This window comes from Micromys minutus (genome assembly GCF_963924665.1).
Source record: "Micromys minutus genome assembly, chromosome: 24".
Classification (NCBI taxonomy): Eukaryota; Metazoa; Chordata; class Mammalia; order Rodentia; family Muridae; genus Micromys; species Micromys minutus.
Genome location: NC_137959.1, coordinates 11489130 through 11510778, shown reverse-complemented (window position 1 = coordinate 11510778; position 21649 = coordinate 11489130). Strand labels below are relative to the sequence as shown.

At 42.1% G+C, this 21649-nt stretch overlaps 1 protein-coding gene across 1 annotated transcript; it reads left to right on the top strand.

Moving 5' to 3' along the window:
• Nucleotides 1-227: 227 nt before the first annotated feature.
• On the top strand, nt 228-20924 carry SIAH1 (siah E3 ubiquitin protein ligase 1). Its single transcript, XM_080936973.1, has 2 exons — nt 228-414; nt 18909-20924. The coding sequence occupies exon 2, from the start codon at nt 18911-18913 to the stop codon at nt 19757-19759; it is 849 nt and encodes a 282-aa protein (XP_080793099.1). The 5' UTR covers nt 228-414; nt 18909-18910; the 3' UTR covers nt 19760-20924.
• Nucleotides 20925-21649: the final 725 nt, after the last annotated feature.

The following is a 21649-nucleotide window of genomic DNA, read 5'->3' as shown; positions in this document are numbered from 1 at the left end:
GGATGCTCGGGGCGCAGCTCCGGTAACCGAAGCGTCTCGACGCCAACCGCCACCGCGGGAACCAGTAGCGCCCTACGCGCGCCCGCCGCTTCTGCGCATGCGCGGCCGCGGGAAGCCCCGCCCACCGGTCTCTGTGCGCGCGCCCGCTCATGGCGGCCGCCGCAGTGTGTGGTACATAGCGGGGGCGCGCGGCGAGCTCGAGAGCGCGCGGGGCGGCGGCGGCAGCGGCGGCAGGGAAGCCGGGCTGCCGGGCGGGCGCGCTCTCGAGGGCGGCGGCCCAGGGTGTCCCGTCGGTCTCGGCGTCGGGAGAGGTGGAGGCGCGGCCCGCGGTGGCGGCGGTGGCAGCGGTGGCGGCAGCTGGCGACCGGGCGCGTTAGACGGGGCCGGGGTCCGCGGCGCGCTCTCCGCCCACAGGTAAGCGGGCGGCCTGGAGGGAGGAGCCGGCCACGGTCCGGGGAGGGCTGGCGGGTCCCCTTGCGGAGCCGCGGCGCCTTTGTTTCGGCCTCTCCGGGCGGGCCCAGCCGAGAGCGGCGGTGAGGGGAGGCGGAGGGCGGGCGGGCGCGCCGAGGCTACGGCCCGCGCCCTCGCTCAGTCTTTGTTGTGCGGCCCGGTGTACGGCCAACATGGCGGAGGTCAGCCGCGCGCTGCGCGGGCCGCGGTCGGGCCTTGCCTCGCCGGCTCCGGGAGGGCAGCCTCCCCCGGACCCGCGTCTTTATTGTGCGGGGAAGAACGCAGCCGCCTCCCTTGTTTATGTCGCCGTGAGCGAGCGCGCGGACGCCCGCCTGGGCCGCTCCAGCCTTTAAGCTTAAGCCTTGCTCCGCCCAGCTTCCTTTGCGGGATAGTTCGGGGTCCTTCCTCCACGCTCCCAGATGCAACTTAGTGTGCACGCCCTGGGCCGCTGCGGAGAGTCCGTTCCTGGAAAGATACTGAATTTGTTTACCCTGGCACAAGAGTCACATTTGTGCATTCGGAAAACGAGGCCATGTAGCTGATTTGTCAAAGTCATGGAAGCCCTGAACGTGGATGTAGGACAGGGATCTCACTGCTATTCTAGCGTTGAGCATTTACTATTTCTTGATAGGTGACTTGTCCAGGGTGAAATGTTAACTCGTTAAAGCGTTTGGAGCATGGGCTCCGAACTCTGCCCTCCTGCTTTGATTCAAATCCTGCCCCACCGGTTTGTGACCTTGGGCACGATTTTGGTGCTTCATTTTCCTAATCTGCAAAATGGGTCTAATGGATAGTATTTGTCTCAAGCCTGTTGAGAACCGATGAGATGGGAGATAGTTGATGGGCAGAGAGCTCTTTGAGTAAGTGCTAAGCTCTTAAGAGTAAATGACTACTGCTGAAGGCCTCATAACATACGCTTAAGTTATTTTGGCATGGGTTCATTGCAAGTACATAGACCAAAATGTTTGAAATCGGGTTATAGCAAATCGGGTTAGTTATTTGGGTTTTACTGTTTAAACAAACAAATGAAAGGATTTAGAGGACAGAATGGCATGCTTTCTGAGATGATCGGATTTTGGGATTTGAGTGATAAGGGATGTGACGGTAGATATGTACACTGTGGAATTTGGAAAGTTAAATGAAGTTTCCTTTTAGCAGTTTTAGTTTATGGATCAGTTCACTTTCAAGGACTTCAATTACCTAACTTGGAAAAGTAGGACAGTGACTCCCTTTAATTAGTGTAGTCACCTGTGGTGTCACCGTCTCCTTTAGAAGCTGCAGAAGAGCAAAGCCTGCTGTGACAAATGGGATGGCACAGTAACTGGGAGCAGTTGGCTCACGTGGTGGGGATTGTGTTTACCTATCGGACAAGCTTGTGACTGGTAGAGGAAGTTCATTTCTAAAAGTGGATTCTATAAATTAATCATACTTTTTTGTTTTTGAAATTAAATAACGATGCAAACTTGTAATATGGATAGTTTAGTCGTGATTTTGTTCAGAGCTTTTTACTTAAAGTGGGCTTTAGCTTTATTATGTGTGAACCAGTCTAAGCCTTTGTCATATTTTTTTTTACCAGTTGTGTAACAGTATTTAAAACTGAAACTGTAGCAAATTTGGGGAGTTGCAGATTTGATTGGATAGTACCAAAAAAAAAAAAAAAAAAAAAAAAAAAAAAGATTACATTTAGAAACAACTAATTTATTCTGCTTCAGAATATCTGCTCCCTTAAGCCTTGGGGGGAAATTCCTACATCAGAAAGCTAGACTTTGTGGTAGAAACCTGAACTCACATTAGTTGCCCAGAATTCAAACATTTGAGAGGCTGAGACCAGAGAATAGAAAAGTTTAAGGTCTGTCTTGGCAGTCTAGTGAAACCATGTCACCAAAACTGACAAAACAAAAATCACTGTATTCTTAATGTCTGCAATTGAGAAGAATATGCTATTCTATAGAAATCAATCAGTGTAGGGAAGTACCTGGATGAACCACTGTTGTGAAGAGTAGGATTTTGTTTTCAACGTGCAAGGTATTTTGAAAACCAGTCTTACATAATTAAGGTAACAAAACAAGTTTAGTGACTTTGCATAGTTTTAGATGACTGCTTAAAACATTTTATGGTAGTTGAGACACTCAATTTTTAAAGACTGGAAATTCTCTAAATCTGTTTCAGATCTTTAAACTAAAAATAGAAATTTATATGTGATTTGTGAATTTTTGAAGATTTATTTACTTTATGTATATGAGTACATTGTAGCTGTCTTCAGACAGTAGAAGAGGGCATCAAACCCCATTACAGATGGTTGTGAGCCACCATGTGGTTGCTGGGAATTGAACTCAGGACCTCTGGAAGAGCAGTCCATGCTCTTAACTGCTGAGCCATCTCTCTAGTGCCCTTGTAAAATATTTAAATGTTTGATGTATTTCATTTAGACCTTGCCTTCATCAGATCTTTATGAAAACGTCAGAATTCCTTCCCTCCCCAGAAAAGGACAAATCTGACAATATTTATAGTTACTGGTAATCGTCTGATGGCAGAGGTTGGAAGAGGGCAATCAAATCTGAATCTGGAGTTTCAGGTAGTTGTGAGCTGCCTGATAATGTGTGACTGAACTGGGGTCTTCTGGAACAAGTGTTCTTAACTAAGCCGTCTCTCCAGCCCTAATTTAGCAGGTCTTACGGTGTTATCAGTGTAAATGAGCTTTCCAGTTAAACTTATGAGCCTGACTGGAAAGGTCTTCAGTATGTAGTCCCACAGCTCTCAATGTGTTAGTAAGTACAGAGCCTTGGCTGCGCTGGCCCTGTCTGTTGCTTCCTTTTCGATGGACTGTGTGCTTCCAGGTCCTTCTCTTCTACTCAGTTCATAATATCAGGTCATCATTAGCTCTTCATGAACCTCCCACATCGAATTGGGTGCCATCTCTCCATGTGCCCACATGGAGACATGTACTCTGTCTCCACTGCAGTATCTCCTGAGCTACTGCTTTTCTCTGGTTCTTTGCTTCCCCAAATAGGCTGTAAGCTCTGAGATTTAGCCTTGTTCATCTGCTTGCTCCACACTCTGTAGGCATATAGTTGGTGCTGAATAAATCAATGCTAAATGACTGGCATTTTTATATTGATTTAAATAGATTTTTCTAGCCTTACCCTAGTAAACTAGATTATTTTGTTCCTTGAGCACTGTACATTTTTGTGGTACTTCGTGGTTGTGTGTACTCTTCAATGTTTGTTTTTGCTAGTTTGGGATTAGTTTCTCTGAGCCTTAGTTTTCAGTACCATGTGAAAAGCTGCTAAGTGTATTATTAGGCTTTGGACCTCCCAGGTCCTACTCTTGAAGTACCATTGTAATTGTGTCATTGAAAGGATAGGCCATTAAGAGATGGGCCTGATATGTCTGGCTCTGTCATCTGTCATTTGCCTGAGCTGGCCCTGTCTGTTGCTTCCTTTTTGATGGACTGTGTGCTTCCTGGACCAACAGATTGAACAGTACACACACCTAAGGTCCTTGAGCAGATATACTGCCTACTTCTCCATTACAAAGCAATGTACACATAGATTAAATAATTAAAAATGCAGTAAAATACTTCTAAATGTTATCAGTTACATTCTAGAAGTAAAATTACAAGTTATTTTATGTACTATAAAAGGAGTCAAAGGTACTGAAGTAGAGACAGGGTGATAGGGACAGCTGCTGCTTGGGGTGGTAACATTCGAAGGGAGATGAGGAACTAGAGCTAGCCCTTTGAAGCAGGGGAGCAACCTAGTAAAGGTCCTTGAGGCTGCAGGGATTTGGAGTGTTCAAGGAGCCAGGAGAGTGGCACTGAAATGAAATGATGGGCTGAGGAAGCAGGCAGGTGAGCCAGATTCTATTGTCAGCAAGGAATGTGCACTTAAGAGTATTAAGGAAAATCAAAAAGGTTTACTTACAGGATAATGTAATTCTCTGACTTTGAAAGGTTTAGTTGTTTGGAGACTTGATTGTTTTTTATAATCTGTTAGCTAATTATGATCTGGATTAAAGAGCTGGTGCTGAAGATGAAAAGAAGTAGATGGATTGGAGGTATATTTTGGATACATAATTACAGATCTTGCTGATGCATTAGATATGAGAGTTAGGGAAAGGGAGGAATACGATTTCTGGGTAGAATGACTGTGGGCTGTGTTGTCAAGATAAAAACGACTGGAGGAGGTGTGATGAGCCAGGATGGCAGTTAAAGTCGGGCTCTGATGTGCCTGTGTTGAGTATCTATGAAGTCTGAGGCAGAAAGAAAATGGAGGTATACAGTGGTATTAGAAGCTAGATGGGCGCAAGTGCTCCATGCTTGCTTGAGTTGGAGAGACCTGGTCCAAGAGGGAAGGGTAGTTAGTAGTGGGAAGTTGGCAGGAGTTCTTGAGTTCTCAAGGGAGAAAAGTTAGTGTGTAAGCTTGATGGGGGGGAAGAGAAAGCAGTTTTGGCTTTGGTGTTTTTTGCTGTCCTTTTTGAAAGGTGAGGTGAAATGCTGGGTAAATGCAGGAATATTGTATGTGGCCTGTCAGAGGTTCAGAAATAGGTTCAAACATCTGAGGGAGGGAGAAAGAGGAGCTGCTACCAACTGCTAGCTGATGACTCCCGATTGCTGTTCAAGGAGATCCTAGGGGAATACTAAAACAATTGAATGATGCAATTTGGTTCTTAAATGTAAGCTTTTTTTTGTTGACACTTTATATAAATACATATAGAAAGGTACTCAAATCATGTGTAGGCCTTGAGTTTTTATAAAGTGAACCCCATATTGTAACCAGTCCCCTGGGTTAAGAACATTACCAGAACAAGAAACCCTCTTTCCTCATCTTAATTACCACTCCCCAAAGGAGGCATATCCTGCCTTTGAATGCCACAGATGGAATTTACTTGGTTCTGAGCTTTTTATGAATGGATTAATGCCGCTTGTGCTCCTTCCCGTCTGTTTTAGTTCTTGTGGCATTTGTTTCTGACAAGGTCACCAGCCATGATGTCATATCCCAGTACTTGTCAGGGATGGGGTGGGGTAGGGGCAGTGGGGAGGAGCACATGATCAAGAGCTTGAGAGCTTTGCTATAAATCAACAGTAACAGCAGCTTAAATAATGCTGATAAAGTCTCACCAAGTGATTGTTTGGCAAAGATTTTTAATTAAGTTCAGCATATTGAACTTATTTGTATTTTTATTTGTACAGTTTTTGTTTGTTTGAATAGAGGTTTGGTTACGTGGACCAGAAAGGAGGAAAACCAATCTGTATTTATAAACAGAGGCTGCCAGTGAGAAATACGTCCTTTCTTTTCTTCTCTTCTCTTTCCTCTTTGGTTCTCTGTGAGGCTCTCACTCTGTAGCTGGAATTCCTGGTACTGGAGTTATGAGGAGTTGAGATGCCTTTGTAGGAGCAGTAAGTGCTCTTAAGCATCAGGCCATCTCTTCAACTCCAGTTTATAGAAGGGTTTCTTCTTCACAACATTTACTTATTTTCAAATTATGTGGATTTATACATGAGCATGCTGTGTTGTCAGAGACCAGAGGAGGATGTTGGACCTCCTGTAGCTGGAGTTACAGGCTGTTGTGTGCTGCTTAGTGTGGGTACTAGGAGCTGAACTCAGATCCTCTGCAAGAGCACACATGCTCTTAACCACTGAGCCATCCCTCCAGCTCCAGCCATAAATATCATAACTTGATTCTTACTTGTGATTGTAGGTTCATTTGCCCCATGTCCTCTGTGCTGATTCTGTTCTATACCTTTCCTCCCTCTACTTATTATTCTTGTTGCTGAGTGGTGCTGGGGATCAGATCTAGAGCCTCAGACATGCTAGAGAAGTGCTTTACCCTTGAGCCATATCCCCAGACAACTGACATTTACCAGTTGATTCTTACATGTATAATATACGATAGTCTTATGCACCACAGTACTGTATTATCTCGACCACATTTAAACCCGTTTCTTAAGGAAGAGCTCGTTTCAGTTTATGCCTTCTATACATAGAATTATAGGCATTTGTGTTCATATACCTTTCAATGTGTAAATCAGAAGAAAGACCCTTGGAAGAAAATAGGCTGGAACACAGATACACACTTACTATTCCGGTGTAAACTGCTTAATTGTGAGAGCCTTTTACATTAAGTAGTCCCCAAGGGTACTTCCCCACATTTCTGCCAAGAGTTAAGACTAAAATCTTTGAGAACAAATTTGTATATGTCACTTCTTTACTTTTTTGAACTTTCCCTTTGGTTGAAAAAGTTTTGTATATAGTGTAAAATTCGCAGGGTTTTTGTGTGTTTCTGTTTGGTTGTGAGACAGGTCTAGCTGTGTAGCCCAGATTGGAATTTACTGTGTAGTCTTGTCTGTTTAACTTACGGCAACCCTCCTGTGTCTGCCACCCAAGCAGTGAGACTGCAGGTGTGAGCTACTATGCCTAGCTTCTGCAAGATTCTTGTTTTACTGTGTTAGGGATGGGACATAGGACCTCTCCCGTGCCAGGCAAACATTCTGTCACTCAGCTTTACAGAAGCCCTCTCAAGGGTTACAATTTTTAGTATTTGGTGTTTTGCCTGCATGCACCAGATGCTTGAGGAGACTGTAAGAGGGCATTGTATCCTTTGGAACTAGAGTTCTAGACAGATGTGAGCTGCTGTGTAAGTGCTGGGAACTTGACCCAGCTCAGGAAGAACAGCCAAGGGTGATCTTAACCCTGGGCCAGTGAAGCTTAGCTGACTATTTTATGCTTATCTCTCTGTTGGTTTCCTGCTGTGGATGGACCTCCTCCCTGCTACATTCACTACTCTTGTGTGCAGCAGCCAGGCTAGACAGGTGATTGAATGGGTGAGTCTCAGGATAATCATTTTCTTCAAGAATTTAAAAAGTAACACCATATTGCTGTTCAAAAGTGCAGTGCTTCTGTGCTTTCTACTTACCCATCCAGGAAATATTTATTGAGGTTATCCTGTATGTACCAAGTATTGTTTTAAGTATTTGAGGTACATTGTGGGACTAGACAAATTTCATCTCCCAGGTAAGTGTGAATGGTCCTGAAACAATAAATGTAAGTAAATTGTATAGTATGTGGTAAGTAATAACAGTCTAAGGAATAAACACTAGAGAGGGTTGAGAAGTAAGGAGAGAAGAGGGTTAAGATGTATAAAGGTTGTAGGAGTGCACAAAAGAGGGACTAGTAGTCAGGGCATGGGTTGAGGTTTTTTTGTTTTGTTTTTTAAAGATTTATTTATTTTATGTGAGTACACTAGCTGTTTTACAGACAGATCAGAAGAGGGCATCTGATCTTATTACAGATGGTTGTGAGCCACCATGTGGTTGTGAGAGACTTGAACTCAGGACCTTTGGAATAGCAGTCAGTGCTCTTAACTGCTGAGCCATCTTTTCAGCCCACAAGTTGAGGTGGTTTTTTGTTTGTTTAAAATCTTTTTTTTTTAATTATATTTTAATGTATGTATGATGTGTATGGGGTGTGTTCACATATCCATGTGGCATGACAGTGTGCATGGAAGTTAGAAGTCACGCTGCAGAAATCAGTTCTTTTCTAGAACTGTATGTATACTCATTGGTGTTTGACTACATGTATTTTGTGTGAGGATGTTGGATCCCCTGGAATTACAGTCAATTGTGAGCTGTCATGTGGGTGCTGGGAATTGAACCTGGGTCCTCTGGAAGAGCAGCAAGTGCTCTTAACCTTTGGGCCTCTAGCTCCGTTGAATAAGGTTCTTACTGTGTCACCTCTCATATTGGAGACATGCTCCACCATACTCAGATTAAGGCTACAATTCAAAATAGAAAAACCGAGGATTGTCTCATTAAGGAAGTAATGTATATACGAAGATTTGAAGAAAGCCAAGGAGTTAGCCATGTGGACATCTAGGAGAAAAAAGTGTTTGAAGACAAGATCCAATAGAACAACCTGCATGTGCCATGGAAGAGTAAGGAGAAAGAAGAGGTCGATGTAGGATATTGCAGACACATCATATTGGCCGTTTATAGGATTTTAGTTTTCAATCTTGCATGAGCAGCCAGGGGAGGGTGTGGAGCAAAGGAATAAGATAATGTGATATAAATTTGAATTGGACTAAGCTTGCTGTGCTTAGAACACGCGTGGTAGACAAATATGGAAAGACAGGAAGATTGAATTAGGAAGATACTGTAATCAGTTTTTCAGGTGAGAAAGTGCCATCTTAGGTCAGATGATGCTGTATAGCTGTTGAGGAATGGTTAGATTCTTACATGATATTTTTAAGGAGGGACAATAAAATGGTTGTTTTAGGTATGTGTGCTGAAATTGCAAGCAGATTTTTTTGTTTTCTGTTTTGTTTTAATTCGGATAGAGAAACTTTTAAAAATAATTTTATTTTTTAAAAATTATAATTAACATAATTTCCCCCTTTTCCTCCCTCAGTCCTCCCATGCACCCCTGACTTGCTCTTTTAGACTCATGGCCTCTTTTTCTTTGTTATGTATATTAAATAATGTATAAATAAAACATGCTTAGTTTGTATTATGTGATCTCAGAGTTGACTACTTGGTATTATTGGATAACAAATTCAGGGGGAGGCTTCTTCTTCTTTTTTTTTTTCTCCTCAGCACTTCCCAATTTGCCGATAGTTGTTTCTGTAGGATTGAGGCCTCCTTTGAATTTTCCTACTTCATGTTGGCATGTCCATTGGTGGTATGATTGTTTAGGTCTTGTTTATGAGAGAGACATCATGGGTTTAGTTTCTGACATTTCTAGGAGTCAGTCTCACAGCTAACTGACAGACTTGTTTTTCTGTCACTCTTGTTTTGATTTGATTTGTTTTGTAACAGGGTTTCTCTGTGTAGCAGCCCTAGCTGTCCTGAAACTCCCTTTGTAATCCAGACTGGCCTTGAACTCACCATCCACCCACCTCTGCCTCCCTAGTGCTGGGATTAAAAGTGTGCCATCCACCACTCCCAGATTCTCTGCCTCTTAACAGTCTTTCCACTTCTTCCCTCTTACACAGTGATCCCTGAAGCCTAGCCCTTAGGTGCAGGAATTTTGTTGTAGATGTGTCAGTTGGGACTGGGCATCACACAGTCTCTTGTTCTCTGCATTTTGATTGGTTTTAGTTATTTGGGATGATCTGTTATGAAGAGAATTTCCCTTAGGATAAATATTTAGAATGTGATTAGAAATTATGTTGGTGTAGTAAAGTGGTAATAGGTCTTTCTCCAAGTCATGAAGACTTTATTAGCCTTAGGTAACTGGCTAGATTTCCAGTACCAGACATGGTTTCCTTCTTGACGGGTAGTCTTCATGTCCAATTAGAAAGCTATTGGCTCCCACCAAGATAGGCATGCCACTTCACTCTTGTGGTTACAGTGACTCATAGGTGTCATAGCTGGGTAGGAAGGAGTATTGGATGCTTTCATCCTTTGGAAGCTTGCATGAGCACTTTGCTAGACCTCAAAGAGGAGGCTTTCAGGTTAGATCCAGTTCAGATTCTCTGGGTCCTGGGTCCAAAGGGCAATAGCAGTAGCCTGTAATGTTTTGGGAGTCTGTTGAGTAGTAGCCCAGGCCAACAACTCCGGATAAGGTTTCTTTTGCATGTTAGCTACACTGTGGCTCTTGTAGGGAAGCATTGTCAGCCCAGAAAGAAAATTTTCATTTCAATTATGTGTATATTTTATTCACAGATATATGTGTATGTAATTTTAAGTAGTTAGTAAATGATTCCTTAAGATTTTCAGACAGCTTTTCTGTTAAGTCTTTCTTCCTTTTGTGTTTACCTCCCTCCTCCTGTATAAGTCCCCTACCCTGTCCTGTTTTCCCAGCTTCTACCAATTCATCATTTATTCTCTGCTATCCTCTCTGTTGCTCTTCCTCTCCATAGTCCCTTTGTTTCTGAGGTTACTCCAGGTTTTATTTATACTTATATCTGAAGACTTGAAGCTAGGAGCTTCAGATGAAAGAGAGCAAACTTTCAACGTTTGTCTTTCTGGGTCTGGCTTACCTCATTCAATATGATCTTTTCTAATTTATCCATTTACCTGGCTAGACTCTGGTGAAGGCTGTACCTAGAGATGCAAATTTAAGTTCTTAGAAAATTTAAAAGAATCATCCAAGTTACCAGTTTAAGAAAAAGTGGCTGTGGGCATCTTTGAAGTGCAGGGATTTAGAGAGAAAATGAGTAATCAAAGGTCAGTGAGAAGGATTGGTGAGATTGAAACCATACAGTTTGTGAATAAAGTACACAAGGCAGAAAGCTCATCTGTAAAGTTTGTCATATGTTGGTGACAGTTCACAACTTGCAAACAAAATGTACTGGAATATTGTATCTCAGCAAATTCAGTGTGCTAAATTTATTTAAGGCAGTTGTGGAATGCATGCAGTGTGGTCAGCATGCAGACAGATTGTTCTGGAGGTCAGAATACCTAGCTGGGGATAGAGTTTAGATGGTAGTGCTTTTTATCTGACACGAATGGGGGTGAAGCTCTGCGTTTGATCCACAGAACTTCATAAAACTGACCATGGTTGCAAAGATCAAGAGGTTAAGATCATCCTAGTGAGTTAGAGACTAGATGACATGAAAGCCTGTTTCAAAAACAAAATGAACACAGCGTTTTATTCAGAGAGCTAAATGTCTGGGCCACTTTGCCTCATTGAGCCCAGAGAAATGTTCCAAATTCTAGTGTTTCTTTGGATTTGGGGATATTTGTATAGACTTTACGAGTTAAGTATTTCTAATGAGTGCATATTTCAAGAAATATGAAATGGCCCAAAATTTAAAACAAAACATTTAAGTGTCATATTTAGGATTTCAGATTTATTGATGCTTTGTGTGTGTGGCTAGACATTCTTGTAAAAATAACGTCCTACAAACAGCCTTTTGAGGGGTAAAGAATGCCTGAAATCAACACATACTGCATTTCATTTGTATATAAATAACACCTGAGTGTAGAGCTTACCTAGCCTAAGTGGAAAAGACAAGATCTTCAAATGTAGAGAGTTAGCTGTCTAACCTTTTTCAAAACTTTCTTGAGATGTTGTGGATGTAATAGAAAAGTTGTACCACATTTTTTCCTGGTAAATGGGAAAGGGAAACATTTATTATTATATTTCCCTATGTCTGTCATTTTAGTTTTTGAAGTTTCATTTATCTGTAATCAACTTTCTCAAAAATACATGGAAAATTCCAGAGAGAATATATACGTTTCAAATTTATATGATGGAATTGCTCACTGTCCTACTTGCGTCTTCTAGTATGTCCGTACTGTATGCTTGCTACCTACCCAGAAGTCAGTAGTAGCCACCTAAGTTGTCATGCTGTCTACCTAAGACAGACTGTCCTGCCACTATAGTGAGTCTGAATAATCCTTGTTTTACTTAAAATGGGGGCTGGAGAGAGAGCTCAGCGGTTAAGAGCATTGGCTTCTCTTCCATAGGACTCAGGTTTGAGGCCTAGGACTCACGTGGTGGCTCATGGCAGTCACTCTACCAGTTCCAGGGTATTTGAAGCTCTCTTCTGGCTTCCACAGACACTAGCCACACATGGTGCACAGATGTACACACAAGCAAAAACACAAGTTTTAAGAGAAAGAAAATGTAAACAAGTAGCTCAGAAATGGAAGAGTATCAATACTAGCAATTAATATCTAAGAGTAGGTAGAGACTTTCATTAATCGAGAAGTTTAATTAAACAAGTTCTTGATTTAATAGGGAAGAAAAGTTCTCAGAACACATAGAGTAAATTAAATTACTGGTAGTCTCTTAAGTGTGCCTAATTTTAAATTAAACTTTGTCATCTCCAAACCATAGTATGTGTAGGGTGTAATACTATCCACAATTCCTGGCATCAACTGTGGGTCTTAGACTTGCTTATGAATAAAGAAGGGAAAATATTGTATTGGAATAGTAAAGTATTTTGTTCAGGGGATGCTAATACTTCATTTTTGACATTACAGTAGGCAAAGTGTGTGAGTGCTGTCTAGTAGAACTAACTAGTGAAGCCGGAGATATGCAGGGTTCTACGTACTCTGAGGACCCAGTACTGCTGGTGGTCATTTTGTTATTCTTGGGTTTGGTGTACTCACAAGAGAATGTGCTAAGCTAATAATGAATGACAGGCCACTTTTCCTTCGGCTGAGGAAAGACAGTAGAAAGAGGCTTAGAGGATTCACAATGATGATGAAACGTTTAGCAGGCTTGTTTCTGTCTGCAGTGCCCTCTTTGGTTGGTTGGGTTTTGTTTTTTTTTGAGACTGGGACTCTAGCTCTATCTAGCTGGCAGAGAACTCAGAGTCTTGTGCCTCTCTGCTTGCTGGGATTAAAGGCACACAGTATTTTGCCTGGCTTACTGTGCCCTCTTGATGTTTCAAAGGGATTCCTTAAAAATTCTGTTTTTGTCCTTTTCACCTGTCCCCCTCCTCCAGGAGAGGGTAACTGCTTCTTTTACAGTGAAAATGGAGAGCCATTTTCCTAGCCCTCTCTAGGCTGACTATATGCATATTCTTTGTTCTGTTGACTAGGAGGAGGTTTCTGTGTTCCCCCTCCCCACCCAGCACGTTCGTTGTACACCGACTGGGGCTTGTGTTTGCAGCAAGTACTGTGTTGCCACTGAACTACACCCTGGGGTTTTTTTTTTTTTTTTTTTGTTTTGTTTTGTTTTTAAGTTTTTGAGGTAAGATCTCACTAAGTGTCCAGTCTGGCCTTGAACTCACTTTTACTTGTCCTCACCTCCCCTGTAGCTGGGATTACTGGCCAGACCCACTAGGCTTCAGTACATAGTGGAAGTTCTTTCTTCTGACAGACTGGTTCTTGTTTGAATTAAAAATCACTCTAAACCCTATTAAGGATGTTACTTGTTCTGTTTCTTGGGATCTCTTTCCCTGTTTTGTTTACTGAACTCTTTAATGCTTACTGTGTTATGGTATCTTGTACTTAAAGACAGAAAAGTGAAAAAAGTCTATAATCCTTCTGACCTCCATGCACTGGATTCTCTTTATGGGCTTCTCCTTACATGCTACTCTCAAACCACACCCTCTTCATCCTTTTGGATGACTCTTATCAAGTTGTATCCAAGGCTGCTTTTCTGGAAGTCCCCTCTGGGTGGCCTGGATCTTGGCTGTGCTGTTACTATTTCCTTACCATGTGATTGCTGCCTTGCTAAAGAGAGTAAGGGCAAACATCCCTTTCCTGCTTTACTCTTAAGAACCTTACCCTTAGGTATAGGTTTCATACACATCAGGCTCTCCAGCCAGCAACAGTTGGGTGTCCTGTAATTCAGGTCTAGACTCTTTCCCAGAAGTTTGACCTTTACAGGTTAAGCTCTGGGTCTGGAGGTTATCCTCCCTCAAATTGTAGTTTACATATCTGACCAACAATATGCTGTGGTTGGTTATAAAATAGGCTTAACAAGACTTCTTTCTCTGATTTGATAGGGTGGCTCACAACTCTGGGACACATTTTGCTGATGTCCATTTGTTATAAGTATTATTTCTGGTGAGCAGCCAGGAAAAAGAAATGAATAAAGCAAGTTAAAGGGAAAGGGCTTGGAACTTGTGTCTTCCTCTTGTGCATACCCTCCAGACCCTGCAACAAAGACCTGAGGTGGATGGAATGTCTTTGTGACAAGAATTTCTATCCAGGGTGAACCCAAACTGAATGTCAAACTTGGCAGAAAGAAAACATTTCCAAACCACAGAGGAAAGGTGTTCCTCCCCACATGACCTGGGCCCATGTAGGGCCAGAGGAGCTACAAAGCTGGCAGCTTGGGGTAACACTTATCCAGTAGGGAGAGATCACAGAGCAGGGGAAAAGGAAGATGGTAAATGTCCTGGTAGGAAGACCCAGACAGGAGTGCAGCAGGTTAGAGCTGAGAGATGAGGTTGAGTGCCCAGGTGGAGCCTTGGGAGGGTGTTGAAGGCTCTAGGAGCTGTAGAGACATTAGGACAAAGACAAGGAGAGGCATGCTTACAACATGTGAAGGCAAGAAGTAGCTATAGAATTTGGGATCAAATCTGATAGATGGCAGGAACCAGTAAAAAACCAATGATCCAGACATATCTTAGGAGTCATACCAGCATCTTGGCTCAAAGAGGATGAGTTCCTAGGAAGAGAGCTTATAGGTGCCAATTCACCACCAGATGAATGAAACAAAAAAGTAAGGGCATGATTGATTGCTCCTAGGTGTGGTAGAGAAGGGTTGCTATAGTGGCGAGGGAGAGCACAGCCAGAGGCAGGACATGGCCCTAAGCCTGGCCATGTGAGGGATGGAGAGCCAGGAGAGTAACGGGTAAACAAACAAACAAACAAATGGACCCGGTAATTAAAATGGCTGGATTAAATGGGGAAGCGGATCTAGGGGAAGAGCAGCCAAGCCTCTGGCCTGAAGGATTTTAGAGTAAAGGCAGGGTATGCCAGCCACATACATACGTACGTACGTACATACATACATACATACATACATACATACATTTATATATACATACACACAGACACACGTATACATGTAGGCAAACATCATATTAACAGATGTATATGAGCTGAAGACAGCTCAGTTGGTATAATGCTTGATTAGTTTTTCAAAAGGCATGGCGCACCACATTAAACTATGTGTGGTGAGCAATCTCACTGGGAGGTGGTAAAAGCTGGAAGATCAGAAGGTTAGGGTCATCTTTAGAGTTGAGAACTCTCAGAGTTCAGTGGCAGTCTAGGATTAATGAGTGAACCCTACCTCAACAAACAGACAAAACACTCCCAAACCAAAAATCCTAACAGTGGTCAAATATTAAGACAAAATTAAAAGGTGTTAATACTATTTTTTTTTTTTCTGTTTAGCTTTTTGCCAAAATGGGCTTGAGATGTATAATTTAGAAAGTCCACGTTGTATTTCTGTTCTTAAAGATATTCAATGTAATCTAGGATTAAAGTTAGGTGAAAGTGAACAGGATAAAGGTAGGCAAGTGGATGAGGTTGAAGTTGCTGAAAGGGGTAAGAGCTTTGGAGCCCTCGCTGCCTGCCAGTTTTTGGCTGTATTAAAGGTTGTCCTAAGCATGATAGAATACCCGCTTAAACCTTTGAAGCTCCAGCTGACACCGTCCAAGTCTGAGGAACACAGGACTTTATGGGGCAAGGGTAATAAGGCTTGTTTAAAAACAAGGCAAGCTACTCTGGTTTAATGAGGCCAGTTAAGAAAGAAAGTGTTCCCAGAGTGAGATGAGGGTATAATCTCAATTTGGAGGTAGAAGTATAGTTTTGTGTCCTGAGTGTGCTTACAATTCTCACTGCATTGGAAGAGGGTGTTTGAAATGGGCTGGCACACAAACAGCAGAGTTAGTATTGAGGAAAATTGTAGTTGAGGCCAGAAGTATTGAGTGAGTTTGGGGAGAATGTTTTTCACTTCATGCAAACGTGAGAATTCTCAGGATCTTGCCTGGCTGTGTACATCTCTTCATCCGTGTATGTATGTTTTCTACTCTGGAGCCTTAAGAAAGCACTGAGATCGTGACGTCCAGAAGCAGGTACTAGACTTAGCTGCTGCCAATTGTTGCTGGTGGCGCCAGGCAGAGCTGCTCAGGTGTTCTGTGGGGTGGGGCTTAAGGCTAAGCCCGCCCTCTTGCTTGGCCCTGCCCTGGAGGCTGTCAGGTGTTGGAGCCTAAGCAGCAGGACGCCAGAGCTGCTGGCCACCTTCTGTTAGTTAAGCTGTTGGAGACCACTGGTTTAAGACTACACATCTTAGAGTTCATGGGAGGTGTTGTCTCTCCTGGGAAAAGGCCACCTTTGAACTACTTTTTAAGACTGAATGGAAGTGAGCAGCCTTCTTTGCTTAGGAGCCCAGGGCCCAGGAGGGGCTTCTGCAGGCTGGCCTTGGGGGTTACAGGAACCTGAAGCCTCCGTTCTCATGACCTGGAAGCCTGCACGCTCTTTGCATTCTTGGAAGGGAGTCCTGCTCACATGCTTGCCAACGGTTGGAACCAGGACCAGGAAGAGGAAAGGTACCATAAAAGCAACTGTTTCTAAGACAGAAACTAGACCATTTGAACTGGTGGATTCTGGTTTAGGCTATACTGCTTTATCTGGCTCTGTGAGGTTGACAGTGAGGGTTCAGTGGAGCTACAGAAACTCTGATTTAAATCAAGCTTCAGGTGTGTCAAAACTTCTGCAGACTTGTCCTTGGTTCCTACTGTAGGTCTGCTTCCTGGTTGAGAGGCTTGTGGCTCAAGATGAAGCTGCATTTTACCTTTCTAACATGGTAACTAATTGTGTAGGAGTTTTCTGTGCTGTAATACCTCCGACCACATTTTGTTGCTCATATTCAGTAGAAATTAGTATGCTTTCTACAGTGTTTGGAAGGTAATAAAAATGTTGTAACATGAACCTGAACTTAGGCTGATAAGTGTTAGAGGTATTTTGCTAGGTCTAGGCACTGGTCTAGCATTTTTTCTCATGAACTTGGCTAGATTGTATTTAAATATAAATTGAGGTCTTTAATGTGACCAGAACTGTTTCTGAAGGATTCACTTTTCAAATTACTGTGTTCCTTTGGCTGAGTGAGCTATACTTAACATGGGAAGATGGGAAGCTGACCACTTTGGGAATTCCAAACCCATTCTTTCAAAAGTGACCTAACATGGACAAATCATTTGCATAAAGAATTTGCTTAGTTGGAAACCAGATTACAGAGTGCCCTTTTTTATCGTGATGCCTGGATCTCACACTTCAGATGTGAGAGCTGATTAATCTTCTTTTCTTACATGCCTTGTGATGGAGATTTCTGCTTTTGTTTTTTGTTGTTGTTTTGTTTTTACACTGTATGTGTGTTGGAGAAGAAACCAAAGGCCACAGGCAAGCTAAACATTTGTCAGTACTCTTTTTGCCCTTTGAATTTGAGAGTATTGCTTTAGTAACAAAAGGAAAAATGTAAACTTCCAGGGCTGCTCCTGGTTCCCTTATTTAGAGCGTCTACTGTGTACTGCAATCTAGAATTCCAATTGTATTGACTTGGCTACATTTGTAACCACTGTTGTTTTTGAAATGTTAAAGCCTTTGCAGCAGATGATTATAACCAGCAGAAATGCTATGCTTATTGTAGTCTCAGGGAGTGCACCTTTAGGACATTGATCTTTTTTGTCAGTTTCTGAGACAAATTATGACCTGCGGTATTCCATCCACAGAGGCAGAGTCCTGGGGAAAGGAGCTTATTGTGTGTGACCCTCACTAGTTGGTCCTTTCTCCAGATGACTCGGACAGAAGTCCTGTGGGTAGGTACAGTGAAAGCCCCAGACACTCAAGGGAACCCACTGGTTCAGGGAGTTCTTTGCTCACCCCCACCTGGCCTTTGCTGTTCTGTGGTGTTCTCTACCTCTTTCTATTCCTTCAACCTTGAGAGGGGGGCACTGACTGATGGGGACAAAAATGATACCTAGCTGACTTGGAAAAAAAGACTTAGTAGACAGCTGCAGGTAGACAACAGGATGGCCTCGATTCCTTTTCCAGTGACCCAAGCCCCATTCCAAGAGCACAATTCTATTGATGATGCTATTTGCTACTGGGAAGAGTTGACCTGGCTCTGATGGTCTTTGGCATATGAGCTACATAGGACTACAGTAGGTCCTGAAGCTATGAGCAAACTCAGACTTGAGAAGAAATAGACGGGAGGTGGAGACTTGTGAAAAATATCCAGCCCAAATAAATTTCATATTGTATTTAAGGTTTTCTTCTTCTAAGCAAGATGTTTTTATTTTGTGTGTATGAGTGCTTTGCCTGCATGTATAGCTTTGAGTGCCCTGGATACCTCTATTGAGCCACCATTTGGGTGGTAAGATTTGAACTTTGGTCCTCACAAGCAGTGTGTTTAACTGCTGGGCCATCTCGACAGCCTCTAGCCCTGTATTTATATTCTTTTTTGTTTTTGTTGTTGATGTTTTAAGTGGGATTTCTCTGTAGCCCTGGCAGTACTGCCTCTAACTCAGAAACCCATTTGCTTCTGCCTCACAAATGTTGGTAAAGGTGCGTGCCACCCTGCCCAGTTGTATGTAAGTTCTTAGTACAGTTTTATAGTTCTTTATTGTTTAGAAATCTTTTTTGAAACTGGGTCCTGCCTGGCTTGAAACTATGTATGCAGACCAGGCTGACCTCCAACTCTGTTTGTGCCTCTGGAGTGCAGGGGTTAAAGGCGTGGCTACAATGCCTGGTGCGGTTATATTCTGTGTAGTCCACCCAGAGAGTTCCAGTGCTTTTCAGAGCAGAAGGGTATTTTAAACATGCCATAGAACATCTTGGAAATAACTCCAAAAAACTAACGTTGAGCGTGTAATTTTTATTTTATTTGTATATGGATTTAATACTATATTTAACTTTGTTCTTTGGTTCACGATAAATTTTGTGGTATGTCTTACAAGTATTTATGACATGTACGCATACATACTTTTAAATGTGTTATATTTGTAACTTTTTCTCTTGCTTCCTTTTATTTTCTTGTTTTCCTTTACAGAGATGAGCCGTCAGACTGCTACAGCATTACCCACTGGCACCTCCAAGTGTCCACCATCCCAGAGGGTACCTGCCTTGACTGGCACAACTGCATCCAACAATGACTTGGCGAGTCTTTTCGAGTGTCCTGTCTGCTTTGACTATGTGCTGCCACCAATTCTTCAGTGTCAGAGTGGACATCTTGTTTGTAGCAACTGTCGCCCCAAACTTACATGTTGTCCCACTTGCCGGGGCCCATTGGGATCCATTCGCAACTTGGCTATGGAGAAAGTGGCCAACTCAGTACTCTTCCCTTGTAAATATGCCTCTTCTGGATGTGAAATAACTCTGCCACACACAGAAAAGGCAGAGCACGAGGAGCTCTGTGAGTTCAGGCCTTACTCCTGCCCCTGCCCCGGTGCTTCCTGTAAGTGGCAAGGCTCCTTGGATGCTGTCATGCCCCACCTGATGCATCAGCACAAGTCCATTACCACCCTGCAAGGAGAAGATATAGTTTTCCTCGCTACAGACATTAACCTTCCTGGTGCTGTTGACTGGGTGATGATGCAGTCTTGTTTTGGCTTTCATTTCATGTTAGTCTTGGAGAAACAAGAAAAATACGATGGTCATCAGCAGTTCTTTGCAATTGTGCAGCTGATAGGAACACGCAAGCAAGCTGAAAATTTTGCATATCGACTTGAGCTAAATGGTCATAGGCGGCGATTGACTTGGGAAGCGACTCCTCGATCTATTCATGAGGGAATTGCAACAGCCATTATGAATAGTGACTGCCTAGTGTTTGATACCAGCATTGCACAGCTTTTTGCAGAAAATGGCAATTTAGGCATCAATGTAACTATTTCCATGTGTTGAAACGGCAATCAAATATTTCTGGCCAGTGTTTAAAATTTGCATTTGACTTTACAGAGAATAAGGCACCCATCTGCTTGCCAACCTAAAACTCTCCTGGTAGGTAGAAGCTAGACATGAAGGTAAATAAAAAGAAAAGCTGTTAATACAGGAAACAGTTGCATGTAGTAACACTAATATATTTAAAAATAATTCAACAGTAAACCACTGAAAAATATATATACCCAAGATGGGCATCTTTTGTATTAAGAAAGGAAACATTGTAAAATATTTCTGAACTTTGTGTTTGTTGTAGATTGATTGTATTGTTGACAATTTTTCAGGGGTGTGTGTGTGTGTGCACACATATGTGCACATGTGTGGTTGGTTTTCCTTTAACTGACAAGCCATCTGCGTGGTCATGGACCATTGCTTTCCCCTTGTGAGTCAACACATAGTGCTGCTGTGGTTTTGTTTTTGTTTTTTGTTTGTTTGTTTTTTTTTTTTTTTTTTTTTTTTTTGGGGTGTGTGTGTGTGTGTGTGTGTATTTGCTAATTTTTATTCTAGTTTTCCATTAAATAAATTTGACTTTCTTTTCTGTAATTCAGGTTTTTCTCACTTTTGTACCTTTTAAGTTAGTGTCTTTTGATATTCATAATTGCTTCATGTCAAGTTTGTGTTCAGTACATACTTTCTTTTCCTTCAGTCGATTTATTAGAAACATTTTAAATTCAGCCCTTTTGTGAAAATAGGAATTTCAGAAAGGAAAGGTACCAACATCTGTCAAGGCTGAAGCAAGTACGGATGGTCTTGTCCCTCTCGATACTGTCCTATGTGAGTCAGGTCAGGCTTACTTTGAAAGGCTAGGCTAGAGAGTGAACTGATTTATATAAATTAAAAAAAAGAAAAAAATCAGGCTTTCCTGTCTTCAAATGTCTTGGGCAAATCACATGTTTAAATTGGTTCTTGTATTTATTGGTTTTGCAAGAGTGCATCACATACACAGTATTTGTAATTAAAGTAAATCATTTGTTTTTTAAAAAAGGCAGTTTGCAAAAAATGTTTTTGGTCTTTTATAATTCTCATTAAAAGATTATCTGGCAAATTTAAAAAAATTTAATGTGTTTACTTTAGCTCTAGGTTTTGGTTTTTGTTTTTTGTTTCTCTGGAGCTGAGGACTGGATATAGGCCCAGCACGTGGCAAATGCCCTACCCCTGAGCCACATCCCCATCTGTAGCCCTAAGTTTGATAAAGTCCAAAGGTATTTTCCTGTTCCAGTTTGTATTTTAGAGCAAAAGATCATATGCCACTGTTTGAAGTATGTTTTATTCTGAATCACAAAAAAGATGACATCTCTCCTCCTATTTTCCTTTCCATAGGACATTAGGAATATGGCTAATTAATGCTGATCACTCTTTTCCTTTATAAAAAAACATGAGGTATTTTATAATTTCCTAGCTCCATTGATGATTATGACTCTGCAGTCTAATTTTTAAGTTTCTAGGAATTAGTTTACCTCTAGCCAACTTACTTAGCCAGCTGTATGACCTTGGGCCCAGTTTCGTAATGTGATAAATGGAGTTAAATCATGGTCAGTATGTGTAGGGTTAAATGAGGAACAACTACTTAACCTGAAACACAGTTTCATAGGATATTAGCATCCAAAGTGGGGCCCTGTATTTTGCCTTTATTGTTCCTAAATACATTCATGGACACAGCAGAAATCTGGCCCTTGGTAATTTTATACTCCTAGTGGGTACCCGAAGCTTAGAAACTCACTGAGAATTAATTTGGGTTTCTCCCTTATCCTAATTCCAGTTCTGGATCATGGAGTTTGGTTCTGTTAGCCATTTTCAATACAGGTTATCCTTATATTGAATTGGTTGTCCTGTGCTTAGGTAGTTAGTTATAGG

Coding starts and splice junctions, on each gene's coding strand:
- SIAH1 (XM_080936973.1), top strand. CDS start 18,911: ATGAGCCGTCAGACTGCTACAGCATTACCCACTGGCACCTCCAAGTGT.